Genomic DNA, 27,538 nt, shown 5'->3' on the forward strand with positions numbered 1-27,538 from the left:
CTGGAGTAACTCAGCGGGTCAGGCAGCATCTGTGGAGAACATGGATAGGTGACGTTTCACAGAGTGCTGGAGTAACTCAGCGGGTCAGGCAGCATCTGTGGAGAACATGGACAGATGACGTTTTGGGTTACAGCATCAGAGTCATGGAGGAGCTCGAGAGGGAGTCTCATGTTTGAAAGCAACAACCCAAAGCCATACTTTCTCAACAAGACTTCCGTATTTTCCATTGCATCCACCTGCTTAACGAGGGAACATGTCCCGTGTGTGGAGGGGGGTGTGGTAGACCTGCACGCTCCTCATCTCTCCGCACACAACCTTTCCAGGTTTCCCAGCAGCTATTCCTCTTTTCTACACTTCCCACTGTGGTGTGGGATCTCACCTTCTCTCACACTTGCTTACCTCAACCGACCACACTCTCAGCTGCTGCTCTCACCCACCTTCTCCTGTAGACTCTGCATCATCCTCCTCCCCCTAACTCCACCACCCCACCGCACTTCGCCACCAAACCTATACATGGCTCCTTCTGTCCACTGACGTCATTCAGAATCCAACCTTTCTGTCCTGGGCCTCCTCCATGGCCAGAGTGAGTCCCACCGCAAATTTGGGGAGCAGCACCTCATATTTCGCTTGGGAAGTTTATACCCCAGCGGTTTCAATTTCCAATTTCAGGTGGTCCCTGCTTTCTCCTTCTTTCCCCTCCCCTTCCCAGCTCTCCCACAGCCCACTGTCTCCGCCTCTTCCTTTCGTCACCCCCCCGGCCCCCCCCCCCCCCCCAGTCTGAAGAAGGGTCTTGACCCAAAACTTCACCTATTCCTTCGCTCCATAGATGTTGCCGCACCTGCTGAGTTTCTCCAGCATTTTTGTCTACCTTTGATTTTTCCAGCATCTGCAGTTCTTTCTTAAACAATCATCATGACAGGTCATAATCACACAGCACAGAAAAAGGCCCTTCGGCCCAACTCGTCCATGCCGGCCCATCTAAGCTAGTCCCATTTGCCTGCATCTTGTCCATAACCCTCGAAACCTTTCCTATCCATCCACCTGTCCAAGTGCCTTTTAAAGGTAGACAAAAGTGCCTATTAAATGTCAGGGCAAAAAAAAAGTTCCTTCTTAAAAACTAAGTGTCTTTTAAATGTTGTTATAGTCCCTGCTTCTCCGACCTCCTCAAACAGCTCGTTCCATACACCCACCACCCTCTGAATAGTAATGTTACCCCTCAGATTTCTATGGTGGACAAAAATGCTGGAGAAACTCAGCGCGTGAGGCAGCATCTATGGAGCGAAGGAATAGATGACGTTTCGGGTCGAGACCCTTCTTCAGATTCCTATAAATTCTTTCCCCTCTCTTTTGAAACCCATGCTCGCTGGTTTGTGATTCACCTACACTGAGTAAATGACTGTGTGTATTCACTCTATCTATTCCCCTCATGAGTCTATACACCTTTATAAGATCACACCCCAGCCCCCTGTGCTCCAAGGTATAAAGTCCCCCCTGAGTTATGAACAGCTGCCTGTTGGACACTTTGTGTGGATACCCTCTATAGTGGAAAGCTGACCCTCTGGGCGGCTCCAGCACTGGGTGGGTTACTTCCTACCTTGAGAGCCTTGTCACTGTTGGAAAAGTTATTGATGATGGCCAGAGAGTCCTGGAAGCGGGATCCTCCGGTGAACACAACATCAGCGATTAGTCGGCTCACCGCAATTATGATCTGAAATGGAAACAAATAAAATTATAAAAGGATTGGACAAACTAGATGCAGGAAAAATGTTCCCAATGTTGGGCGAGTCCAGAACCAGAGGCCACACAGTCTTAGAATAAAGGGGAGGTCATTTAAGGCTGAGGTGAGAAAAAACGTTTTCACCCAGAGAGTTGTGAATTTATGGAATTCCCTGCCACAGTGGAGGCCAAATCACTGGATGGATTTAAGAGAGAGTTAGATAGAGCTTTAGGGGCTAGTGGAGTCAAGGGATATGGGGAGAGGAGAAGGCAGGCACGGGTTATTGATAGGGGACGATCAGCCATGATCACAATAAATGGCGGTGCTGGCTCAAAGGGCCGAATGGCCTCCTCCTGCACCTATTGTCTATGTTTCTATGTAAAGCCAAAGTTCCTTAATCCTCCTCTCTGCTGAAAGCGCGCACCACCAGACTCAGGAACAGCTTCTTCCCCTCTGTTATCAGGCTTCTGAACGGTCCTTCCATAAGCTAGGGTGCTGTCTGATTCACCTCTACCCCATTGTGGACATTGGACTTTGTCTGTGGAACTGATGTTCTACAATGCTGAGAACAATATTCTGCACTGGTGGAGCAGCGGTAGAGTTGCTGCCTCACAGCGCCAACGGCACTGGTTCGATCCTAACTACGGGTGCTGTCTGTATGGAGTTTGCACGTTCTCCCTGTATGTGACCTGCGTGGGTTTTCTCTGCTCCGGTTTCCTCCCACACTCCAAAGACGTACAGGTTTGTAGGTTAAATTGGCTTTAGTGGATGTTGTAAATTGTCCCTAGTGTGTGTAGGGTAGTGTTAGTGTGTGGGGGTCGCTGGTCGGCACAGACTTGGTCGATTCAAAGGTGAGTTTGACTTGATTGTATTTATGTATAGCATCAAAAAAATATGATGCTAGCATGATGAAAACGGGTGTAGGTGAGGGGAAGATGGCGAGTGCAGAGGTTGCAGGACGAGGGGGCAGTGTAGCGATACAGCTGACCAGCACATACCTGTAGGTGTGTTCTCAGGAAGGTCTTCCTCTTGGTGTACTCAAAGTTGTTCCTCATCAGCAGGTAGAGGAGCGCGGAGGCTTCACTGCGAGTCGAGTTCAGCTTCGAGGTGCAGCCTTTCAAGATTTCATAGCAAAATGTAGCACAGACACTGTCCCTGCCTTTAAAAAACGTGGCTGGGAACTGGGGGGGGGGAAGGAGGGATGGTGGAGAGAAATAAATCAAATGACAGCAAGAAATACTGCTGTAACACGCCACATATATCAGTGAAGTCAGGTAGATTGTAGAGTCTTATGCACTAGTACGGTTACTTACAGCAGCAACACACATTGGCTCAGACATAACTTACACACAAACCCCGACTCTCAGCACATTGGTGATGCCAGGCTAACAGACTGTCGGGATCATTAGATGTTTCTCCTATTAATAACTCAATGCACTTTGCACTAGTTTTACAAGTTATGTTACCACTGGCCACGCTCTCATCGCCCACGCTCCCGCGGCCTACTTCTACCGCGGGCGCGGCGGGCACTGACCATCAGGAGCGGGGTCCCTCGCCGGGGACCCCTGGAGAGGAGCTCTGACCGCCGGTTCTGCGGTCTGCAGTACTTCTGGCTGCGGCGTGGTGGGAACTTTAAATCTTTGACCGCCGGCCTGCGGCCTACACAAACTTGAAGCCACGGTGTCCGGTGGGGCAGCACCAAATCTGAACTTACCTGGACTTTGACCTTGTTTGAACCTCTGGACGCCCGCAGCGGTGGTTGCGGAGGGTTGAGGTCCCGACCACGGGGGAAAATGGAGGAGGACTGGCCAAATTTTGTGCCTTCCATCACAGATGAATGCGGTGGTGGATGTTTGTGTTAAAATTTTTATTGTGTTTGTGTGTGTTACTTTTTTATTGTACCGCTGCTGGCAAATTCATTTCATTTGCATTCGTGCGACGAATAAAACTGATATTGATATTGATCTCGCTGCTACCATGGGGGGGAAGGTACATGAGCCTGAAAACAGTGACCTCCAGGTTGAAGAACAGCTTCTTCCCAACAACCAGCAAGCTCTTGTTCATCCACCCATCACCCTTAGTCTGAAAACATTACCCCTCAGGTAATTCACATGATGGCGGGACTGTCATATGCTGAGAGAATGGAGCAGCTTATATACTCTGTATACTCTGGAGTTTAGAAGGATGAGAGGATATCTTATTGAAACATATAAGATTATTAAGGGTTTGGACACGCTAGAGGCAGGAAACATGTTCCCAATGTTGGGGGCGTCCAGAACCAGGGGCCACCGTTTAAGAATAAGGGGTAAGCCATTTTGAACGGAGACAAGGAAACACTTTTTCTCACAGAGAGTGGTGAGTCTGTGGAATTCTCTGCCTCAGAGGGCGGTGGAGGCCGGTTCTCTGGATACCTTCAAGAGAGAGCTAGATAGGGCTCTTAAAAATAGCAGAGTCAGGGGATATGGGGAGAAGGCAGGAACGGGGTACTGATTGGGGATGATCAGCCGTGATCACATTGAATGGCGGTGCTGGCTTGAAGGGCCGAATGGCCTACTCCTGCACCTATTGTCTATTGACCCCTGACCCCAGCTTGCACTCTGACCCTCAGCTCCCTCTGTGTGGACAAATGTTCACAAGTTCACAAGTTTATAGGAGTAGATTTAGGCCATTCGGCCCATCGAGTCCAGTCCGCCTTTCAAAGACGGCTGATCCCTCTCTGCCTCCGATGAAGGATGTCGGCGTTTATCTTGCGGGGAATGTGTGGGGGCCGGTGGGATTACCTTGCTGATGAAAGCCCATAGAGAGGCGAAGGTGTGTCTCATGGCGGTTTCGGACTGGCCGCCGGTGAGCAGCAGCAGGATGTCAAACACTTTCTTCATCAGCAGGTTGTGGCCATCATCCTGGATCAGCTGGTTCTGCAGAGGAGAAGATTCACCATCAGCCCATCGGTGGCAGGAGATCCATCCACACACCCTTAACCTGTAACCCTGAGCACTCTGCCACCCCACCCCTCCACACAACACAACACAAGCACATACAGTAGAAGAAAACATAGAGAAATAGGTGCAGGAGTAGGCCATTCAGCCCTTCGAGCCAGTACCACCATTCAATGTGATCATGGCTGATCATCCACACTCAGTACCCCGTTCCTGCCTTCTCCCATATCCCTTGATTCCTTTAGCCCTAAGAGCTAAATCTAACTCTCTCTTGAAAACATCCAGTGAATCGTCCTCCACTGCCCTCTGCGGCAGAGAATTCCACAGATTCCCAACTCTCTGGGTGAAAATGCTTTTCCTCATCTCAGTCCTAAATGGCCTACCCTTTATTCTTAAATTGTGTGACCCCTGGTTCTGGACTCCCCCAACATCGGGAAGGGTTCATAAGTGATAGGAGCAGAATTCGGCCATTCAGCCCATCAAGTCTATTCCACCATTCAACCATGGCTGAGCAATCTCTCCCTCTCAACCCCATTCTCCTGCCTTCTCCCCATAACCCCTGACACCCGCACTAATCAAGAATCTATCAATATCCGTCTTAAATATATAATTGGTGACTTCCACAGTCGTCTGTGGCAATGAATCCCACAAATTCACCACACTCTGACTAAAGACATTTCTTCTCATCTCTTTCCTAAAGATATGTCCATTTATTTTGAGACTGTGACCTCTGGTTCTAGACTATCTCACCAATGGAAATATCTTCTCTCAACATCCACTCTATCCAAGCCTTTCACTATTCGCTTAGTATCAATGAAGTGTCCTCTCATCCTTCTAAACTCAAAACCGAACATCAAAACTGTCCTGCAGACAATGTTGAACACAAACACAACACGCTGGGGAGACTCAGCTGGCCAGCCAGTGCCCATGGAGCATGAGACAGTCAACATTGTGATTCTTACCCCGTCTTCTTTAACTGTGGACAGAGGTATAGAAGGCATCTCATCTACCCCCCTCACCCTTGCTCTCAACCGCCCCTCCTCCCCCCCCCCCCCCCCCCCCCCCCCCCCCTCCCAGACAGCGTAGGTTCACCAGGTTAATTCCCGGGATGGCGGGACTGTCATATGCTGAGAGAATGGAGCGGCTGGGCTTGTACACTCTGGAGTTTAGGATGAGAGGATATCTTATTGAAACATATAACATATTTAAGGGTTTGGACACGCTAGAGGCAGGAAACATGTTCCCGATGTTGGGGGAGTCCAGAACTAGGGGCCACACACAGTTTAAGAATAAGGGGTAAGCCATTTAGAATGGAGTCGAGGAAACACTTTTTCTCACAGAGAGTTGTGAGTCTGTGGAATTGTCTGCCTCAGATGGCGATGGAGGCCGGTTCTCTGGATACTTTCAAGAGAGAGCTGGATAGGGCTCTTAAATATAGCGGAGTCAGGGAGTATGGGGAGAAGGCAGGAACGGGGTACTGATTGTGGATGATCATTGAATGGCGGTGCTAGCTCGAAGGGCCGAATGGCTTACTCCTGCACCTATTGTGTATTGTCCAACCTGTGGGTTTCCCCCCCCCCCTCCCCCCGCCCGCTCCATGCTCAGCGTGTCGCCTGCACACTGCAGCTGAATGGCGATGGTCAGAGTGAAGCGTAGAGCAGACCAGGCAACACTGACCTTGAAGTTGTGGATGAAGCAGGAGACTGAGTCGAGCACAGTCAGTGACACCTCAGTGGCCAGGTTCCCCTCCACCAGAGACTGGTGACTGACCTCCACCTCACTGATCCCAGCACCTGCACCAACCAGAACAGAAAGACATCTCAGATCAGCGCACACACACAGACCATCTTGCATTGGCTTTGGAGCCGTATTGTCAGGTTTAGGTTAGTTTAGTTTAGAGATTCAGCGTGGAAACAGGCCCTTCGGCCCACCAATCCGTTCCGACCAGCGATCCCCGCACATTAACACTATCCTACACACACTAGGGACAATTTATACATACACCAAGCCAATTAGCCGACAACCCTGTACGTCTTTCAAGTGTGGAAGGAAACCGGAGCCCCTGGAGAAAACGCACACAGTTCACGGGGAGAACGTGCAAACTCCATACAGGCAGCACCCTTGGTCAGGATCGAACCTGGGTCTCTAGCTCTGCGAGGCAACAACTCTACCGCTGCACCACCGTGCCACTGAGAAGCTTTGTTTGTGTGCTATCCGTGTAGATCAAACTATACACTGGTATAACAGGTGGAGCAGAGAGAAGCATATCTGTGAGCAGCGTGCAGCGTTACACCATCGCAGTTACAGAGAGAAGTGCAGCAGCTGCAATGAGGTAGGTTGGGGGATGGTAATTACACACATAGCTCATGGCAGCACTGTTCACGCGTCTGATATCAGCCGGGAAGAAGCTGTTCCTGAGTGTGGTGGTGCGCGCTTGCAAGCTTCTGCATCTCCAGCCCGATGGGAGAGGGGAGAAGAGGGAATGAACCTTGAGTGGTCCTTGATTACGTTTGTGGCTTTAACTCGGGCAGCGTGAAGTGGCAATGGTCAGGAGTCCAGTCTGTTCAATGGACTGGACTACATCTGAATGGATGAATCAATGAATGAATAAGTATTCACATACAAGGAATTTGCCTTGGTGCTCCGACCACATGTAACAATGTCAGAGAGTGACATCTACAAAGAAATTCCTTCTGATCTCCTTTCTCAAGATATGTTCTTTTATTGTGAGGTTAGGGTCCGTGCCCGAGACCCTCTCACTAGTGGAAACATTCTCTCCACATCCACTCTATCCCGATTCAGGGACAGTCTCTCGCAGCTATAACCAGGCAATGAGAGCAGTCCCGAGCTACCAACTCTCTCATTGGTGACCCTCAGACCATCCTTGATCGGACTTCACCTTAAACTAAACATTATTTATTTATATGCACACTGTGAATGGCTCGATTGTAATCATGTATTGTCTTTCTGCTGCCTGGTTAGAACACAACAAAAGCTTTTCACTGTACCTCAGTACACGTGACAATAGACTGAACTGAACTGAACTATCCAGGCCTTTCGCTAATTGTAAGTTTCAGTAAGGTCCCCCCTCCGTGCCGGGCGTAAGGAGGGTGAGGAGACGGAGGTGGGGATGTGTGTACGTACTGTGGTTGAGGGTGAACGAGCTGTCCATGTGCCCGACCTGCTGGAGTCTGGCGTGCACTGACGCTAGCCGGCTGCGGAGAGCTGGCATCGTCTGTGTCTTCCTCTCAGCCACAGAGAACTTGGAGCCCTGGGCCTCTTGGGTCCTTCAAGCACAATAGACAATAGACAATAGGTGCAGGAGTAGGCAAGTCAGCCCTTCGAGCCAGCACCGCCATTCAATGTGATCATGGCTGATCATCCCCAATCAGTACCCCGTTCCTGCCTTCTCCCCATAACCCCTGAATTTGCTTTTTTTAAGAGCCCTATCTAGCTCTCTCTTGAAAGTATCCAGAGAACCGGCCTCCACCTAAGGCAGAGAATTCCACAGACTCACCACTCTCTGTGAGAAAAAGTGTTTCCTCATCTCCGTTCTAAATGGCTTACCCCTTATTCTTAAACTGTGGCCCCTGGTTCTGGACTCCCCTAACATCGGGAACATGTTTCCTGCCTCTAGCGTGTCCAAGCCCTAAATAATCTTATATGTTTCAATAAGATATCCTCTCATCCTTCTAAACTCCAGAGTGTACAAGCCCAGATGCTCCATTCTCTCAACATATGACACACTTCACACCCCTCCCCACTCAACAAAGATCCTTTTAACAAAGCAAAGCATCATGAAGAACTTTATTGATCCCAGGAGGGAAGTTCATCTGCCAACAGCCTTAAAACGCAACATACATGAAACATGAAATTAAAGTGACCAGTGGAAAGGACTGGGGATTTGCAAAGATTGGGGGGGGGGGGGGGGGGTCAGTCTCAGTCGACCCCACGACAGAAGGGGGAGGAGTTGTACAGTTTGATAGCCACAGGGAAGAAGGATCTCCTGTGCCGTTCTGTACTGCATCTTGGTGGAACCAGTCTGTTGCTGAAGGTGCTCCTCAGGTTGACCATTGTGTCATGGAGGGGGTGAGCTGTATTGTCCAGGATGCTCCACAGTTTGAGGAGCATCCTCCCCTCCAAGACCAACCTCCGTTGAGGAAAGAGTTAACAGACATGGTTGATTTAGACTAGGGATAGAAAAATAACATAGAAAGAAATAAGGTGTCAGCAGAAGCCAGACTGCTAGTGAAATAGAAAGTAACGATATAAAGAACAGATAGAAATTCTAGATAAAATGTAGCAATAGAAAGACTTCAGCAGGAGATAGAAGATAAATTAGAACAAAGGGGAGAGGGACACGAAGTCACGCTCAACTACGCATGCTTGATGAGATTCCTTGAATATGTACACACACCCACTATGACAAGATGCCTAATTTAAATGCACATGCGATGCATGATAGGGGAGGTGTCTTTGACGTTGGGTGGGCGTTCCACGACGTTCTCGTGGGAATCTGGGCTTTATGTTATGATTGGAAGAAGCTCAATGGGGAGAGATAAGAATGTGATAATAATGAAAAGAAATGTATAAAGATAGAAGACATCCCGATCCTCGGTGTGCCTCTAGGGGACATCAGCGGAGAGGCACCTATTCTGCAGAATATGAAATTAATAAAAACACTTCTTTGTCTGAATTTGTCTCAAGAGCATTTGTGATTTTTGAATCTCACAACTTGGGGACTCGTTTCCGAGATCCAATACTCTGGACAGCTGACGGGAGTAGACGAACGAAGGGAAGGTGCACCCTGCTGAGTTCAGCGGTCTCAGACTCCTTGCTTGCTGTCAGCTGTTTAAGCAGTAGTATCCGGACCACACAGAGACTCGACAAAGAAGTGGGAGTAGTTGGAAATCGCGAAAAATCAATCGAGCAATTCCAGTGCATGGAACCCAGGTAGGAAAATGACTATTAAGTACTTCCTGGGCTATTGAGAATGATGAACACGGTACGATGAACACGGTATTAAGAATATAAGACCTTGTGGTTAACGCCCTGAAGGATTCAGGGGGCTGCAAGGCAAACCCAGAAGGGAGGGGAAAAGGCTGTGGGCCAAATCCCCGCATTCTGCCCAATAGTCCGTTGGGGCAAATGCTGGACCCTGGAGGACAGGAAATACCCAGGTGTTGGAGAAGCCAACAATGATAAGTTATTGTCAGTTGGGGAAAATGCAGAGCTGCATATGGGCAGGAAGTACCCACGGAAAATGCAGAGCTGCATATGGGCAGGAGATACCCACAGAAAATGCAGAGCCGGAGGGGGCCAAAATACCCAAGGGAAAGAGAAGATCACCCGGCCAACAGGACGGGGAGTCAAAGGTCAGAAGGGGAAGATAAGAAGTTCGGTAGAAATAAGACCCCTGAGGGAGGTACCTAGGAGAGGACCCTGAGGGGGAAGTGGGTTTGTTAAATAGCCTCCTTGACTATCCTTTAGGTCTGACAAGAACAGTTAGACCAATCCTTTAGGTCTGACAAGAACAGTTAGATCAATTCCTTTTCGCAGAAGGGAAAAACAAGTAGTAAAGATTATGTTGCGGGCAGTAGAAAAACAGCAAATAAGGAACAGATAGAGACAGGAAAATTCCTGAGACAGGATGATAAGGGAGTTACTCCCGAAAGTAGCAGATAAGAAGACGGCAGAGGCCGCGAAAGGGGATGTGATAGAAGACGGCAAAGGCCGGGGACAACAGTGCAGGCAGGGAGAAAATATAAATTGAATAATCTATTTGAAGTAAGAATGAAACGAAGTAATTTGTTTGAAAACCGGTTTGGAACAAATGGTTGAAATGAGCAAGTTGTAAAATTGAACACAGACGCCCCGTGGCGGAGGTGGGAATTCCCACTGTGTTTGGGCCGTAGGGGATTGCGAACAAGCTGCAAAAATGAACTCTTTGTATCCTGGTAACCTGAAAAAGAGAAGTTGTAAAAATCGTTTCTTGATGTTCTTTTAGATTTCTTGTCAGTAAAGTTAACTGGAAATAAGTTAATTGATGAAACATGACCAGCTTTTATGTTGTTTTATGGTAGACATACAAGTTGAGAAACACAGACAGAGAGAGAGAGAGAGAGAGAGAGAGAGAGAGAGAGAGAGAGAGAGAGAGACAGACACAGAGACACAGAGAGAGCCAGATACAGAGAGAGAGAGAGAGAGAGAGAGAGAGAGAGAGAGAGACAGACACAGAGACAGCCAGACAGAGAGAGAGAGATTTTATTTATTTAGCGAATGCAAAGTCCTTTAGCCAAGCAGTTGCCTCTTGATCTGCTGTATGAAGGATGACAAGTCCTCCTTTGAGTCTTTGTTGAAGGCATGCTTCAATGATGTGTTGTAAGGGAGTGCCACAAGCACACCGTGGGGTTGGGCTGCTGCCCCATTTGTGAAGGCTGGCCAAGCAGGGGCCATGTCCAGTCCTGAATCTATTCAGCGTCGAGAGAGAGAGAGAGAGAGAGAGAGAGAGAGAGAGAGAGAGAGAGAGAGAGAGAGAGAGAGAGAGAGAGAGAGAGAGAGAGAGAGAGAGAGAGAGAGAGAGAGAGAGAGAGAGAGAGAGAGAGAGAGAGAGAGAGAGAGAGAGACAGACACAGTACGAGTAAGACAGTACCCCATTTCAACCGAGGGACGAAAAGGCTTACAACCAATCATTGAGAATTTATTAGAGGACGGGTTATTGGAACCATGTATGTCCCCCTACAATACTCCGATCCTACCTGTCAGAAAGACCGACGGGACGTTTAGACTCGTACAGGACTTGAGGGAACTGAACAAGGTGGTCCAAGCCCGACACCCGGTAGTGCCTAACCCTTACACCATCATGGGACGGATACCCCCAAGCCACAAATGGTTTAGTGTGGTAGATTTAAAGGATGCCTTCTGGAGCTCTCCGCTGGCAACAGAGAGTAGAGACTTATTGGCCTTTGAGTGGGAAAACCTAAAAACCGGGCGAAAGCAACAATTCCGGTGGGCGGTGCTCCCTCAAGGTTTTACAGAATCACCAAATTTATTCGGCCAAATTTTAGAGCAGGTATTGGAGGATTTCCCAGGACACGGGGAAACGCAACTATTACAGTATGTGGATGACCTCCTTTTGTCAGGAGAGAGAGAAGATGAAGTAAGGGACGCCACAATAAGCCTGTTAAACTTCTTGGGAAGGAAGGGGTTAAGAGTGTCCCGTAACAAGCTTCAATTTGTGAAACAAGAAGTAAAACATCTGGGACATCTGATAAGTGGAGGAAAGAGACGAATCAACCCTGAAAGGATAGCTGGGATCACGGGAATACCACTACCAAAGAATAAGAAAGAGATCCGAAAATTCCTGGGATTGATAGGATACTGTCGACTGTGGATAGATGATTACTCCAGACAAGTGAAATTCCTGTATGATAAATTGGGAGAAGAAAAAGACAAAGTTCAGTGGACCCCAGAACAGGAGTTGGAATTTGGGAAATTAAAGAATAGTTTGATTACTGCTCCCGTGTTGGCTCTGCCCTCAGTAGAACAACCTTTCCACCTGTTTGTAAATTCAGACAAGGGGGTGGCACTAGGGGTACTCACCCAGAAAAGAGGGGGAAATCGACAGCCAGTGGCCTTCCTCTCGAAAATATTAGATCCAGTCTCCAGGGGATGGCCGGGATGCATACAAGCGGTAGCAGCTACCGCAATATTGGTGGAAGAGAGTAGGAAATTAACCTTTGGAGGCACTCTGGTTGTTTCTACACCACACACAGTAAGAACCATACTCACTCAGAAATCCAACAGATGGTTAACAGACTAGACTTTTGAAGTATGAGGCCATCCTGATGGAAAAAGACGATTTGATGATAATTACGGATAAGAACCTTAACCCGTCCCAATTCCTGTATCCAGCGGAGAAACAGGGTGACAAGGAAGAGGGCCCAGTACACTGCTGTAGTGAAATAATAGATTTACAGACAAAAAGTAGAGAAGACTTAGAAGAGCAACCTCTGGCTGAGGGCAGCCGGTGGTTTATAGATGGATCCTCCAGGTGCATAGATGGAAAAAGACATAGTGGGTACGGTACAATGAACGGGGAAACGATGGAGGAAATTGAAAGCGGCAGGCTGCCTGGTAGTTGGTTAGCTCAATCTTGTGAATTATATGCATTAATGAGAGCTTTAGAATTATTGGAGGGGAAGGAAGGAACAGTATATACCGATTCAAAATACGCTTTTGGAGTAGTACACACCTTTGCGAAGATCTGGAAAGAGCGGGGAATGATAACAACTCGAGGTAAAGAACTAGCGCATGAACAATTGGTAGGACAGACACTGGAAGCCTTGCAGAAACCAGAACGAATAGCCATAGCACATGTGGCAGGGCATCAGAAGGGTAACACCCTGGAGGCCAGAGGAAATAGGGCAGTGGATGAGGTTGCAAAAAGAGCAGCCACAGAACAGATGGTAGAAATGAAGTCACTGATACCTTTAAGGGAACCAGAGGAAAAGGTACCTATCTTTAGTGAGAAAGAACAGGAAAACATGAAAGAAATGGGGGCTCAGCGTACTTCAAATGGGAAATGGTGGACACCAAATGGAAAGCAGCTATTGAACAAAGAAATAATGAGGGAGTTATTAGGGAGATTACATGGACAAAGCCATTGGGGAACACAAGCCCTCTGTGACACCCTCCTCAGAACCTACGCTTGCTGTGGGATGTTCACCATGGCCAAACAAGTCATAAGGGGCTGTGTAATATGTCAGCGAATAAATAAGAAAATAATGAGAGCAGTCCCAGGAGGAGGACAACCATTAGCAGTTAGGCCCTTCCAAAGAATACAGATAGATTTTACCGAGCTGCCCCGGGTACAAACATGGAAGTACCTGTTAGTGGTAGTGGACCATTTCACCAGATGGGTAGAGGCATTCCCCACGGCAACTGCCACCTCACAGGCGGTAGCCAAGATATTATTAGAACAAATTATACCCAGTATGGGATTGTGGAAACAATAGACTCAGATAGAGGGACCCATTTTGCCTCCAAAACACATGAAATGATATGTGAAGCACTGGGAATAGAATGGAAATTGCATACACCATGGCATCCCCAGAGCTCAGGAAAGGTGGAAAGAATAAATGGCACCTTAAAGACCCAAATCACCAAGTTGATAGAGGAAACGGGACTCCCCTGTCCTAAGTGCCTCCCGATAGCCCTGTTGAGAATCCGAACGGCACCTCGAAAAGACATAGGGATATCACCATATGAAATGTTATTCGGGCTCCCATACTTAGGGAAGATAGAAGGAGTGCCAACAATACAAGGGAACGATGTGTTCCTGAGGAACTATTTACTGGCAGTGTCCCAATCTCTTGCAGAACTAAACATTAAAGGATTGCTGGCCCAGAGCCCACCACTGGACTTTCCGATTCACTCAGTCAAGGCTGGAGACTGGGTATTAATAAAAACGTGGAAAGAAGAAAAGCTGCAACCTAAGTGGACTGGACCCTACCTGGTGTTACTAATCACGGAGACAGCAGTACGAACAAAAGAGAAAGGGTGGACACACGCAAGTCGAGTTAAGGGTCCTGTGGAGGCCCCACCAGACGATATCAGCCCGTGGACTGTGCGCAAAGGAGAAGAACCATTGACTTTAATATTTACCAAGAACCCGCAGGAAAAATGAAGATTTCGTGTTGGTGGGTCATGTGTTGGGTGGTTACCGAACTTGTAAGTAATGTAACATGCATAAAAATCACAATACCACAGAATAGAAGGTCTACCACCATCCCATTTAATGTATGTAAAGGAAAATGGTGGTGCGGCTATAGAATGTATGTATGCACCCATCCCTGTAAAGATTGGCACGCGGTGTTTATTTCATCAAAATATGGGTGGCATCGGACCACCTATCAAACTGATAGGTGGAGAGTATATCAAAACCCGAACGAGAAATTGCCAGGACGCGTATATGTGAGCATACAGAGTGTCCAAATACATGAAAGTGGTAGATATTGGATATGTGCAGATACAACAGGGAAGGACGCATGTCTGAAGTTTGAGATAGAAGTAAAGTGAGATGGGAAGATGGGAAGATACGAGGATAGGGGAGAGGTGTTCAAGATAGATGACAGTCAGAATAGGGATCCCGGGGCAACACCAGCAACACCAGTAGTCATCAATGTCACCAGGGAAAATGAGTCTAAGGATCTGAAGATAATGATAGTAGCAGGAGAAACAGGATTAAGGCAGTTATATAAGAAAGGAATACCAACAGGGGGAAAAGGAGCCAACACCTGGCTTGCCTGGATGATGTACACAACCAGAAGTATGCAACGAACCAATTGTTACGCCTGCACTGGAGCTAGGCCTCAGCTGGTCCCTGTACCATTTCCCCTGAATTGGGATAGAACAGCTAGGGCTATGACATGTATACTACAGCTATTCACGAATCCGCTCTTACCAAAGAATGTGATATGCCAGAGTTATCATTACCTATTTCCGGCCAGCAAAAACAATACGAAGGGCCGAAGGGAAGACCCTCGACCTCCTCCATTTACCATTCCTTTTGGGGAGGAGGGGTTTGAGTGCTATACAAGAAATAACCCAGAGGGACAGGACATGGGGGAGGTGCTCAACTGCAATAAGACGTATAATATAACGGCTGAGGAACAGGGGCCACTGTTCAATAGCTCCTGGCTGAAAAAGCAGATAGTCAGTAGAGCCGATGTCTGGTGGTGGTGCGGGGAGAATACCCTGTGGCCCCGGTTGCCAGAGTCATGGACGGGAACCTGTACACTCATACAACTGATGATGCCCTTCACCATAGCAGTAGAACATGCTGTAGAACGCGATAAAGGAAGCCGACGACAAAAGAGAAAGGTGAAAGGATCATTCGACAAACACATCTATATAGATGCGATATAGGGGTGCCAGGAGGGGTACCAGATGCATTTAAAGCCAGAAATCAGATAGCTGCGGGCTTTGAGTCCATACTCTTCTGGTGGTCCACAGTTAATAAAAATGTGGACTGGATCAACTACTTATACTACAATCAACAACGCTTTATAAATTACACTCGAGATGCAGTTGAAGGATTAGCGGAACAACTGACAGCTACCAGCCAAATGGCCTGGCAAAATCGCATGGCCTTGGACATGCTACTGGCTGAGAAGGGAGGGGTGTGTGTAATGTTTGGCGAACAATGTTGCACATTCATCCCCAACAACACTGCTCCGGATGGGTCAGTATCAAGAGCCCTAGCAGGTCTCACCTCTCTGTCTATCGAATTGGCTGAGAACTCTGGAGTAGACACCTCCTGGACCGGGGTTTCTAGACTCCTGGTTTGGGAAATGGAAGCACATCTTTACATCAGCCCTAACATCAGTGATAGTCATGGTGGGGTTATTGTGTTTGTTCGGATGTTGTATCATTCACTGCGTACGGGGATTGGCTAAGCGATTGATAGAAACAGCCCTGATGAAGAACAGTGCTGCCACCATAATGGCCTTCAGAACACAGTATGACCAACGAGAGGAGGATAGGGAAGTGAAGAACTTCTGCTAGCATTAGAAAAGGAGATAGTGTAAATCAAGGGTGCGTAGCAAAAAAGAAAAGGATGGATTGTGAGGAAAGAGTTAACAGACATGGTTGATTTAGACTAGGGATAGAAAAATAACATAGAAAGAAATAAGGTGTCAGCAGAAGCCAGACTGCTAGTAGAATAGAAAGTAACGATATAAAGAACAGAGAGAAATTCTAGATAAAAAGTAGCAATAGAAAGACTTCAGCAGGAGATAGAAGATAAATTAGAACAAAGGGGAGAGGGACACGAAATCACGCTCAACTACGCATGCTTGATGAGATTCCATGAATATGTACACACACCCACTATGACAAGATGCCTAATTTAAATGCACATGCGATGCATGATAGGGGAGGTGTCTTTGATGTTGGGTGGGCGTTCCACGACGTTCTCGTGGGAATCTGGGCTTTATGTTATGATTGGAAGAAGCTCAATGGGGAGAGATGAGAATGTGATAATAATGAAAAGAAATGTATAAAGATAGAAGACATCCCGATCCTCGGTGTGCCTCTAGGGGACATCAGCGGAGAGGCACCTATTCTGTAGAATACGAAATTAATAAAAACACTTCTTTGTCTGAATTTGTCTCAAGAGCATTTGTGATTTTTGAATCTCACACTCCCATGAATCCAACTCCGCCCCCAGGATGGAGCCTGCCTTCCTGATGAGTTTGTTAATTCTATTGGGGTCCGTGGCCTTTGCCCTGCTGCCCCGGCACACGGCAGTGAAGATGATGGCACTGGCCACCACCCATTGGTAGAACATCTGCAGCATCTCACTGCAGATGTTGAAGGGTCTACTCTGCTCTGATCTATGGATGTGATACATCTCAGATTTAATCCACTCTAGTCAAAACTAAAAGACTGCTGGAGGAACTCAGCGGGTCAGGCAGCATCTGAGACGTCAAGATCGTTTAATTGTCACATGAACCAAAAATTAGAACAAAGTCATTCTTACTCACGGCAGCACAACGGGCCGGTAAACACAATACTCACAGATAATATAGAACAAAAACAATCAATAACTTGAAAAACCCAATATTATTCCAAACCCCCCAAAAAACAGTGCAATGAAGTAGTCTAGTCCCGACCCGACCCATCCACATTCTCCGGAGATGATGCCTGACCCACTGAGTTAATCCAGCACTTTATCTCTGTTTTTGTAAACCAGAATCTGCAGTTCCTTGCATCTACACTTCATAGTTCCTAGTTTAGTTGGTGTTTGTAGTGTTCAAGAGCCTGATGCAGTGGGACCACCCTTCTGAAAAGACCAAGCCTAGGAGTCACCACCCTCCCCCTCCCCCTCTCTCCCCCACCCCCCTCTCCCCCCCCCCCTCCCCCCCTGCCCCCCCTCCCCCCAACCCCCCTCTCCCCCCCACCCCCCCTCTCCCTCACCCCCCCCACCCTCCCCACCCCTCCCCCCCCTCCCCCCCTCCCCCACGCAGTGACCCCGTGACCCGGTACCTTGCGATGGATCTGCGGCCCACGTATCGGAACTGATGAAGGCAGATCCTGCAGGAGCAGAACAGTCAGCGTTTGGTTTATGTTCACATTATCTTTCACACGTTTTTGTTCTCAAAATGACATCGCAAAAGTAAAGTCACAGTGTGACAGAGCCCGGAAACAGGCCCTTCGGCCCAACCCATCCATGCCAGCCAAACTAATCCCAATCAGCATTTGGCCCATATCCGTCTAAACCTTTCCTATCCATGTACCTGTCCAAATATCTTTAGAATGTTGTGATAGTTCCTGCCACAAGTACCCCTGGCACCCACCACACTCTGTGACAAACTTGTCCTTAGCGCTTCTTATAAACATTGCCCCTCATAGAACCATAGAAAATAGGTGCAGGAGGAGGCCATTCTGCCCTTCGAGCCAGCACCGCCATTCATTGTGATCATGGCTGATCGTCCCCTATCAATAACCCGTGCCTGCCTTCTCCCCGTATCCCTTGACTCCACTAGCCCCTAGAGCTCTATCTAACTCTCTCTTAAATCCATCCAGTGACTTGGCCTCCACTGCCCTCTGTGGCAGGGAATTCCATAAATTCACAACTTTCTGGGTGAAAAATACTTTTTCTCACCTCATTCTCAAATGACCTCCCCTCATGCTCTCTCTCCCCCTATGTCCTCTAGTTTTAGACTCTCAAATTCCAACCTCTCCCTCTCTTTCCCAGTCACCCACTCCCGTGAGCCCACCCTGACAGGTGGGAGGAGAGCAGAGCACCCCAGGGTGATCCAGGCAATTCCACAGCACCCATTCAAGGTGCAGGCAGCACAGGTGAGATCAAGGATTGAGACCAGGTGCCGGGGCCACAGGGAGAACAAAATTCTTAAGGGGTTGGACAGGCTAGATGCAGGAAGATTGTTCCGATGTTGGGGAAGTCCAGAACTAGGGGTCACAGTTTAAGGATAAGGGGGAAATCTTTTAGGACCAAGATGAGAAAAACATGTTTTTTTTCACAGTGGTGAATCTGTGGAATTCTCTGCCACAGAAGGTAGTTGAGGCCAGCTCATTGGCTATATTTAAGAGGGAGTTAGATGTGGCCCTTGTGGCTAAAGGGATCAGGGGGTATGGATAGAAGGCAGGTACGGGATACTGAGTTGGATGATCAGCCATGATCACAATGAATGGCGGTGCAGGCTCGAAGGGCCGAATGGCCTACTCCTGAACCTACTTTCTATGTTTCTACACATGCAACTGAGATTAAAGTGAGGGGGTGGCATGGCGGTAGAGTTGCTGCCACAATGCCCGACACCCCGGTTCGATCCTGACCAAGGGTGCCGTCTGTATGGAGTTTGCACGTTCTCCCCGTGACCGTGCGGGTTTTCTCAGGGTGCTCTGGTTAATTCCCCACTCTTAGGAGCAAAGAGATCCTTCTGCAGTTGTACAGGGCCCTAGTGAGACCACACCTGGAGTATTGTGTGCAGTTTTGGTTCCCTAATTTGAGGAAGGACATTCTTGCTATTGAGGGAGTGCAGCGTAGGTTCACCAGGTTAATCCCTGGGATGGCGGGACTGTCATATGCTGAAAGAATGGAGCGGCTGGGCTTGTACACTCTGGAGTTTAGAAGGATGAGAGGAGATCTCATTGAAACATATAAGATTATTAAGGGATTGGACACGCTAGAGGCAGGAAACATGTTCCCGATGTTGGGGGAGTCCAGAACCAGGGGCCACAGTTTAAGAATAAGGAGTAAGCCATCTAGAACGGAGATGAGGAAACACTTTTTCTCACAGAGAGTGGTGAGTCTGTGGAATTCTCGGCCTCAGAGGGCAATGAAGGCCGGTTCTCTGGATACTTTTAAGAGAGAGCTAGATAGGGCTCTTAAAGATAGCGGAGTCATGGGATATGGGGAGAAGGCAGGAACGGGGTACTGATTGGGGATGATCAGCCATGATCACATTGAATGGCGGTGCTGGCTCGAAGGGCCGAAATGCCTACTCCTGCACCTATTGTCTATTGTCTCTCCAAAGACATGCAGGTTTACAGGTTAATTGACATCTGTAAATTGACCCTAGTGTGTAGGATGTAACTAGTGTACGAGTGATTGCTGCTTGGTGTTGGCTCGGTGGGCTGAAGGGCCTGTTTCCATGCTGTATCTCTAAACTAGACTAAATATTTACACACTCTTGCTTCCTCAAACCCCCCCAGAATTGTACTTACTCCAAAAGCGAGAGATATTCCATTAGTTCTTGAGGGGCCATCTTGTTCCAATACGTCAATAATGCGTCTGGAAATAAAATAACATCATATTAGAACAGCCTTGCATCAATAACTGAGAAAAGCTCAAAGTGCTGGAGGAACTCAGCGAGTCAGGCAGCATCTGGAGAGGAAATGGACAGGCGACATTTCAGGTCGGAGTCCTTATTCATAGGACTGCTCATTCCACACCCACAACCAATTCCATACATAGACTGATCGATCTGTCTGACGAAGGGTCCCGACTCAGATCGCCACCTATCCATACTCCTACAGGAGCTGCCTGACCTGCAGAGAGCACTTCCTCTTTTGCTCAAGATTCCAGCACCAGTTCCTCGTGTCAACACCAATAAATGCAGGCGTAGGTATTAAATGGCCTGTCAAAATTGACTACAGATTTGAAACAATTAGTACTGAATGAATACATTTATTGGCTAAGTATTCACATACAAGGAATTTGCCTTGGTGCTCCGCCCACAAGTGACAACATGACGTACAGTCACAGTTAGGAATGAGACATAAAACATGAAACATTAATAATAACATTAATAATAAAACATTATTGATTAAACATGTGTAAGTGTCATTCCTTTATGCAAGAGGTATTGTTGGGTGAGTGTTTGTCGGCACTGGGCCTGTACTCGCTGGAGTTTAGATGGATGAGGGGCCACCTCATTGAAATTTGTCGCATATTTGCTGAACCCCTCCACCCCCCCCCACCCCCACCCCCCCCCCCCCACACCCCCCCCCCCACACGCACCCACACCACCTACCGACATCACCCACCCAAACAACCCCCCACAATCCCACCCACACCACCCACCCCCACACACCCCCACACAACCCACACCACCCCCACACACCCCCACACCACCCACCCACACTCCCACCCCACACACACCCACCCCCACACACAGCCTACACACCCCCCCACACCCACACACACCACCCACGCAGCCCCACCACCCCCTCACACCACCCCCTCACACACCCACCCACTCCCCCACACACACACCACCCACACAGCCCACACCACCCACCCACACCCACACAACCCACACCACCCCCACACACACCCACCCACCCCCACACACCCACACTCACACCACCCACACAGCCCACACCATCCCCCACACTGCCCACTCAACCAACCACCCACACTGCCCACCCACACCACCCCCTCACACATCTACTCTTCCATGGACTGTGGCCTTGGATGCCCTACGGACTTTGTTTTGAACTAATATGGTGTTGTTTTGCCTAATGTTACAGATTATTATCTCATTGTATTATTGACTCTATCACATTTATGTGAGGGCTGTGGTGTTAATGGGAGGATGTTAAGATGCAGCGAGCAAGGGGTTCATTATTCTGTTGCCAGCACATTTGACATAAATCACAGTTGCACAAGATGTTGGCGCGGCATCATTGGGAGTAAGCATTGTGTTCAGCGTTGGTCACCCTGCTACCGGAAGGAAGGATGTCGTTCAGCGGAATGAATACAAGGAAGATTCACGAGGATGTTGCCAGGAGTTGCAGGCCTGAGCCAGAGGGGAGAGGTTGGGCATGCTCGGAATTTCTTCCTTGGAATTCCCTGCCACAGAGGGCAGTGGAGGCCAAGTCACTGGATGGATTTAAGACAGAGTTAGATAGAGCTCTAGGGGCTAGTGGAGTCAAGGGATATGGGGAGGAGGCAGGCACGGCTTATTGATTGGGGACGACCAGTCATAATCACAATGAATGGCGGTGCTGGCTCGAAGGGCCGAATGGCCGAATGGCCTCCTCCTGCACCTATTGTCTATTATCTATGATAAAAGGAAGGTAGACAAAAATGCTGGAGAAACTTCTTCAGACGGAAGGGTCTCGACCCGAATCGTCACCTATTCCTTCGCTCCATCGATGCTGCCTCACCCGCTGAGTTTCTCCAGCTTTTTTGTCTACCTTCGATTTTTCCAGCATCTGCAAGTTCTTTCTTAAACTTTTCACTGTACATGTGACATTAACGAACCTAAACGGTACCAAAAAACTTTTGTTGCACGCTAACCCGGTCAGCAGATACACTTGAGTAGTCTTTGCGCTGACTGGATAGCACGCAACAACTGCACCTCGGTACACGTGACAATAAACTAAACACAAACTCCACATTGCTGAGTGTGCTGGCCGACTATTCCAGTACTGGATCGGTGAAGGCCAGGGAACTGAGGGTCAACACAAGAAGTTAGGAAATAGTCTGGGAAACATTTCGAGTCGAGACCCATCTTCAGACTGAGTCAGGAGAAAGAGGAACTCAAACATGCCGATATGCCGATATCTCCCGTTTCCCTTTCCCTTGACTGTCAGTCTGAAGTAGAGTCTCGACCAGAAATGTCTACCAATGCCGCTCTATGAACGTTGCTTTCGTCCGTCTATCCGCGCGTTCGCTCGCTCTTGGTGCCGGCGCTTCTCCCCTCATGGCAGCTATTGAAAAAGTCGACCCCAAATATCACCTAGTCCTCTCCAGAGACGCTGGCTGATCCGCTGATTTACTCCAGCCTTTTGTGCCTGTCTTCGGTTTAAACCAACATCTGCAGTTGCTCCCTGTATAACGTATGCGCTGTTTGATAATGTAAATGATAAAAATCATTTAAAACATTTAGAAACACCTAAACTGTTCCGCCGCAACGCTGCGAGAGGCATAACTGAAGTCGGGTCGGGGTTACTGAAATGACGGAGGTTACGCTCCGGTGCGGACTACGCGTCAGCCCATTGTATTTCGCAGGAGTGGTCCATCTTGCGCGCTATAAGATCTTAGCTCCAATTGATTTGATTACTCGAGCGCGGGGCCCCCTTAGGCGCGGGGACCGATTGGAAGCAATTGGTCCAAACGGCGAAAGGCAGCCCCTGGGAGCAGGGAGCAAGGATTTAGATTTATAGACCACTGGGATCTCTTCTGGCGTAGAGGTGACCTGTACAAAAGGGATGGGTTACACCTTAACTGGAGGGGGACCGACATTCTGGCAGGCAGGTTTGCTAGGGCCACACGTGTGGATTTAAACTAAATAGTGGTGGGGGGGGGGGGGGGGGGGGGGTTGGCAAATTGAGAGTATAAAGATGGAGTTGAAGGGGAAGTGGCTGCAGGAAAAACTACAAAACATTCTCGAATTAATGGGAAGGAAAGCTTGAGAATGGCTAACAGAGTAAGGTCAGGGCCAATAGCGAGCGGTGCGAGGGGGGAAGTGAATACGGAGGTCAAAGTGCTGTATATGAATGCGCAAAGTATAAGGAATAAAGTGGACGAGCTTGAGGCTCAGTTAGAAACTGGCAAGTATGATGTTGTGGGAATTACTGAGACATGGCTGCAAGAGGGCCAGGGCTGGGAACTGTATATTCAAGGGTATACCTCTTATCGAAAAGAGAAACAGGTGGGCAGAGGGGGTGGGGTTGCCCTGGCGGTGAGGAATGAAATGCAATCCCTTGCAAGGGATGAAACTGAGACAGTGGATGTGGAGTCAGTATGGATAGAACTAAGGAATTGTAAGGGTAAAAAGACTCTAATGGGACTAATCTACAGGCCCCCAAACAGTAGCCTGGACATGGGGCGCAAGTTGAATCAGAAGTTAAAATTGGCATGTAGCAAAAGTAATGCTGCGGTTGTTATGGGAGATTTCAACATGCAGGTAGACTGGGAAAATCAGGTTGGTACTGGACCCCAAGAAAGGGACTTTGTATAGTGCCTTCGTGATGGATTCTTTGAACAGTTTGTATTGGAGCCGACCAGGGAGAAGGCAATTCTGGATTTCGCGTTATGTAATGAACCGGATTTGATAAAGGATATCGAGGTTAATGAGCCATTAGGAGGCAGTGACCATAACATGGTCAGGTTTAATCTACAATTGGAGAGGGAGAAGAGTAGATCGGAGGTGTCAGTGTTGCAGTTGAATAAAGGGGACTATGGGGCCATGAGGGAGGAGCTGGCCAAAGTTGACTGGAAAGATACACTATCCGGGATGACAGTGGAACAAAAAGGCAGGTGTTTCTAGGAATAATACAGAAGGTGCAGGATCAGTTCATTCCTAGGAGGAAGAAAGATTCCAAGGGGAGAAAGGGACGACCATGGCTGACAAGGGACATTAGGGACAGTACGAAGATGTACAACGTAGCAAAGATGAGCGGGCAGCAAGAGGATTGGGTAATGTTTAAAGAACAACAGAAGATAACCAAAAAGACAATACGGGAAGAAAAGATGAGGAATGAAGGTAAGCTAGCCAAGAATATAAAGCAGGATAGTAAAAGCTTCTTTAGATATGTGAAGAGGAAAAAAATAGTTAAGAACAAAGTTGGACCCTTGAAGATCGAAAAAGGTGAATTTATTATGGGGAACAAGGAAATGGAAGATGAGTTGAACAGGTACTTTGGATCTGTCTTCACTAAGGAGGACACAAACAATCTTCCTGGCCAGAGGATCTGGGGTGACGGAGGAACTGAAGGAAATCCACATTAGGCAGGATATGGTTTGGATAGACTGATGGGACTGAAGGCTGATAAATCCCCAGGGCCTGATGGTCTGCATCCCAGGGTACTTAAGGAAGTGGCTCTGGAAATCGTGGATGCATTGGTGATATTTTTCCAATGTTATATAGACTCTGGATCCGTTCCTGTGGATTGGACGGTAGCTAATGTTATTCCTATTTTTAAGAAAGGCGGGAGAGAGAAAACAGGGGATTATAGACCAGTTAGCCTGACATCGATGGTGGGGAAGTTGCTGGAGTCAATTATGAAAGACGAGATAGCCGCACATTTGGATAGCTGTAACAGGATCGGTCCGACTCAGCATGGATTTACTAAGGGGAAATCATGCTTGACTAATCTTCTGGATTTTTTTTGAAGATGTAACTGGGAAAATGGACAAGGGAGAACCAGTGGATGGAGTGTACCTGGACTTTCAGAAAGCAATTGATAAGGTCCCACTTGGGAGATTAGTGGGCAAAAGTAGGGTACATAGTATTGGGGGTAGAGTGCTGACGTGGATAGAGAAATGGTTGGCAGACAGGAAACAAAGAGCAGGGATTAACGGGTCCCTTTCAGAATGGCAGGCAGTGACTAGTGAAGTACCGCAAGGCTCGGTGCTGGGACCGCAGCTATTTACAATATACATCAATGATTTAGATAAAGGGATTCAAAGTAACATTAGCAAATTTGCAGATGACACAAAGCTGGGTGGTAGTATGAACTGTGAGGAGGATGCTATGAGAATGCAGGGTGACTTAAACAGGTTGGGGGGAGTGGGCAGATAAAATTTAATGTGGATAAATGTGAGGTTATCCACTTTGGTATCAAAAACAGGAAGGCAGATTACTATCTAAATGCCGTCAAGTTGGAAAAAGGGGAAGTACAACGGGATCTGGGGGGTCCTTGTACATCAGTCTATGAAAGTAAGCATGCAGGTACAGCAGGCAGTGAAGAAAGCGAATGGCATGTTGGCCTTTATAACAAGAGGAATCGAATATAGGAGCAAAGAGGTCCTTCTGCAGTTGTACAGAACCATGGTGAGACCACACCTGGAGCATTGTGTGCAGTTTTGGTCCCCTAATTTGAAGAAGGACATTCGTGCTATAGAGTGTGTGCAGCGTATGTTTACAAGGTTAATTCCCGGGATGGCGGGACTGTCATATGCTGAGAGAATGGAGCAGCTGGGCTTGTACACTCTGGAGTTTAGAAGGATGAGAGGGTATCTTATTGAAACATATAAGATTGTTAAGGGTTTGGACACGCTGGAGGCAGGAAACATGTTCCCGATGTTGGGGAAGTCCAGAACCAGGGGCCGCAGTTTAAGGATAAGGGGTAAGCCATTTAGAACGGGGACGAGGAAACACCTATTCTCACAGAGAGTGGTGAGTCTGCGGAATTCTCTGCCTCAGAGGGCGATGAAGGCCGTTTGGCTGGATGCTTTCAAGAGAGAGCTAGATAAGGCTCTTAAAAATAGCGGAGTCAGGGGATATGGGGAGAAGGCAGGAACGGGTTACTGGTTGTGGATGATCAGCCATGATCACATTGAATGGCGGTGCTGGCTCGAAGGGCCGAATGGCCTACTCCTGCACCTATTGTCTATTGTCTATTTTGTCAATTGTTTAAAACGCTGGAGTAACTCAGCGGGTCAAGCAGCATCTTTACAGAACATGCATCGGAGACATTTCAGGTGGGGTCCGTTTTAGAATAAGACAAATTCTCCGGCGGGTTGGTGCGCTTAAGGTGTTTGCAGTGAATTGGTTGGGAAGATCACAGCAGTGACAACAGCTTTTAAAATAATTCATCAGCTGTGAAATAATTTGGAACTTAATGAAGATGTGAAAGATGATATTTATTTTCCATTCGCGCATCCGCGATGACTTGCAGCAACTCAGTAGCGGATTCTTCATTGCCGATAACTAGGATCAGTGGCAAATGCAACTTTCGCCACTCTGTGGACATTCCCCACAAGTTCATCCAGTGCGTCGGTCAGCAGCTTGTAGGTCATTCCAAATGACGACGCTGCCCCGAAAATGGAGCCAATGATTGGTATAAAGTTAAGGGTCATTTCCACCGCAGAAACCGCAGCAAAACTGGATCGCACCAACATTTGTTTCACAAACTCCTCGTTTATTTCACCCATCAGTGGGGTTCTCACTTCTGCTTTCAGATATTCCACAGGTTTCTTTGAGACATTGGCCAGTCTCTGAAGGGAGGCATCATCCAGGTCGAGACTTTTGCGGAAATCTATTATTGCAGTGACTAGTATCCCGAGGTCAACGGCGAAAGACAATCCGGGAACAGGCACCAATCCCACAGCTCCTGAGACTGTTGCCAACATCCAGACACGGTTCTTCAACTGGGCTCCTTTCTGCTCCACAATCTTCACCGTTGTGATTCGAAGTGTCATCAATAAAGCATCTTTTTTTATTCCATTGAGACTATTAATAAGCTTTCCCTTTAACCGAGAAAAATCTCTCATTTACTTTAATGCTTGATATCAGGAAAACAATGTGTTCTGCAGTCCCCGCTTCCATCAAATCGCGATTTATGTCTTGTTTCATCTTATCAAGTTTATCTTTTATGTTAAAAGCTATACCCTGCAATTCTAAAGAACGGAAGTCATTGTCAATTTGACTTCGTACGAAGCAGAACTTCTTCCTCGAGTTTTTAATCTCCTTGGCGACCTTTGCATCGTTTTCGGTGAATCGATTCTGTGAGATTATTATGAAAAATTCGTATCTAGTAAATTCCATTCTGCTCACGTAATCCTTCATTTGAAACTTTGTTGTTCCAAATCCCGGCATGTCCCAGAAGCAAACATTAGGGAAGGTGGGATGTTTGTATGGAGTTCGCTCCATTGTAGTTTCAGTGATCCCGGTTGTAGCCGCACCCTCATCGCAGCCCCGCAGCCCCCTCATGGCGTTGATGAAGGTGGATTTCCCTGCACCTGCTTCTCCTGGCACAGCGATGTTATGCTCTGCATTTTTCATATCGTTCAATTTCTTCATGACCTGTGCCACATACTGGCTCAGCCCACCCTGGGCATAAGTAGTCTGCAGTTCATTGATTTCTTGCTGACTGAAGTATACAGATTGTGAAGATGAAGCCA

General features: G+C 47.8%; 2 protein-coding genes across 2 annotated transcripts in view; both read right to left on the reverse strand.

Moving 5' to 3' along the window:
* Positions 1-19,968, reverse strand: part of LOC116979351 (dedicator of cytokinesis protein 11-like) — a 34,099-nt gene extending 14,131 nt beyond the window's left edge. The window contains exons 1-7 of the mRNA XM_033030954.1: positions 19,906-19,968; positions 17,704-17,751; positions 7,798-7,940; positions 6,331-6,446; positions 4,498-4,632; positions 2,716-2,898; positions 1,595-1,708 (exon numbers count right to left, since the gene is read on the reverse strand). Of these exons, the coding sequence (XP_032886845.1) occupies positions 1,595-1,708; positions 2,716-2,898; positions 4,498-4,632; positions 6,331-6,446; positions 7,798-7,940; positions 17,704-17,751; positions 19,906-19,946 (780 nt within the window). The 5' untranslated portion in view covers positions 19,947-19,968. The remainder of the gene's footprint in view (positions 1-1,594; positions 1,709-2,715; positions 2,899-4,497; positions 4,633-6,330; positions 6,447-7,797; positions 7,941-17,703; positions 17,752-19,905) is intronic.
* A 6,015-nt stretch (positions 19,969-25,983) lies between these two features.
* Positions 25,984-27,178, reverse strand: LOC116979286 (interferon-inducible GTPase 5-like). Its single transcript, XM_033030898.1, has one exon. The coding sequence runs from the start codon at positions 26,906-26,908 to the stop codon at positions 26,333-26,335; it is 576 nt and encodes a 191-aa protein (XP_032886789.1). The 5' UTR covers positions 26,909-27,178; the 3' UTR covers positions 25,984-26,332.
* Between the last annotated feature and the right edge of the window lie 360 nt (positions 27,179-27,538).

Source organism: Amblyraja radiata, chromosome 12 (assembly GCF_010909765.2).
Source record: "Amblyraja radiata isolate CabotCenter1 chromosome 12, sAmbRad1.1.pri, whole genome shotgun sequence".
In the NCBI taxonomy this organism is placed as follows: Eukaryota; Metazoa; Chordata; class Chondrichthyes; order Rajiformes; family Rajidae; genus Amblyraja; species Amblyraja radiata.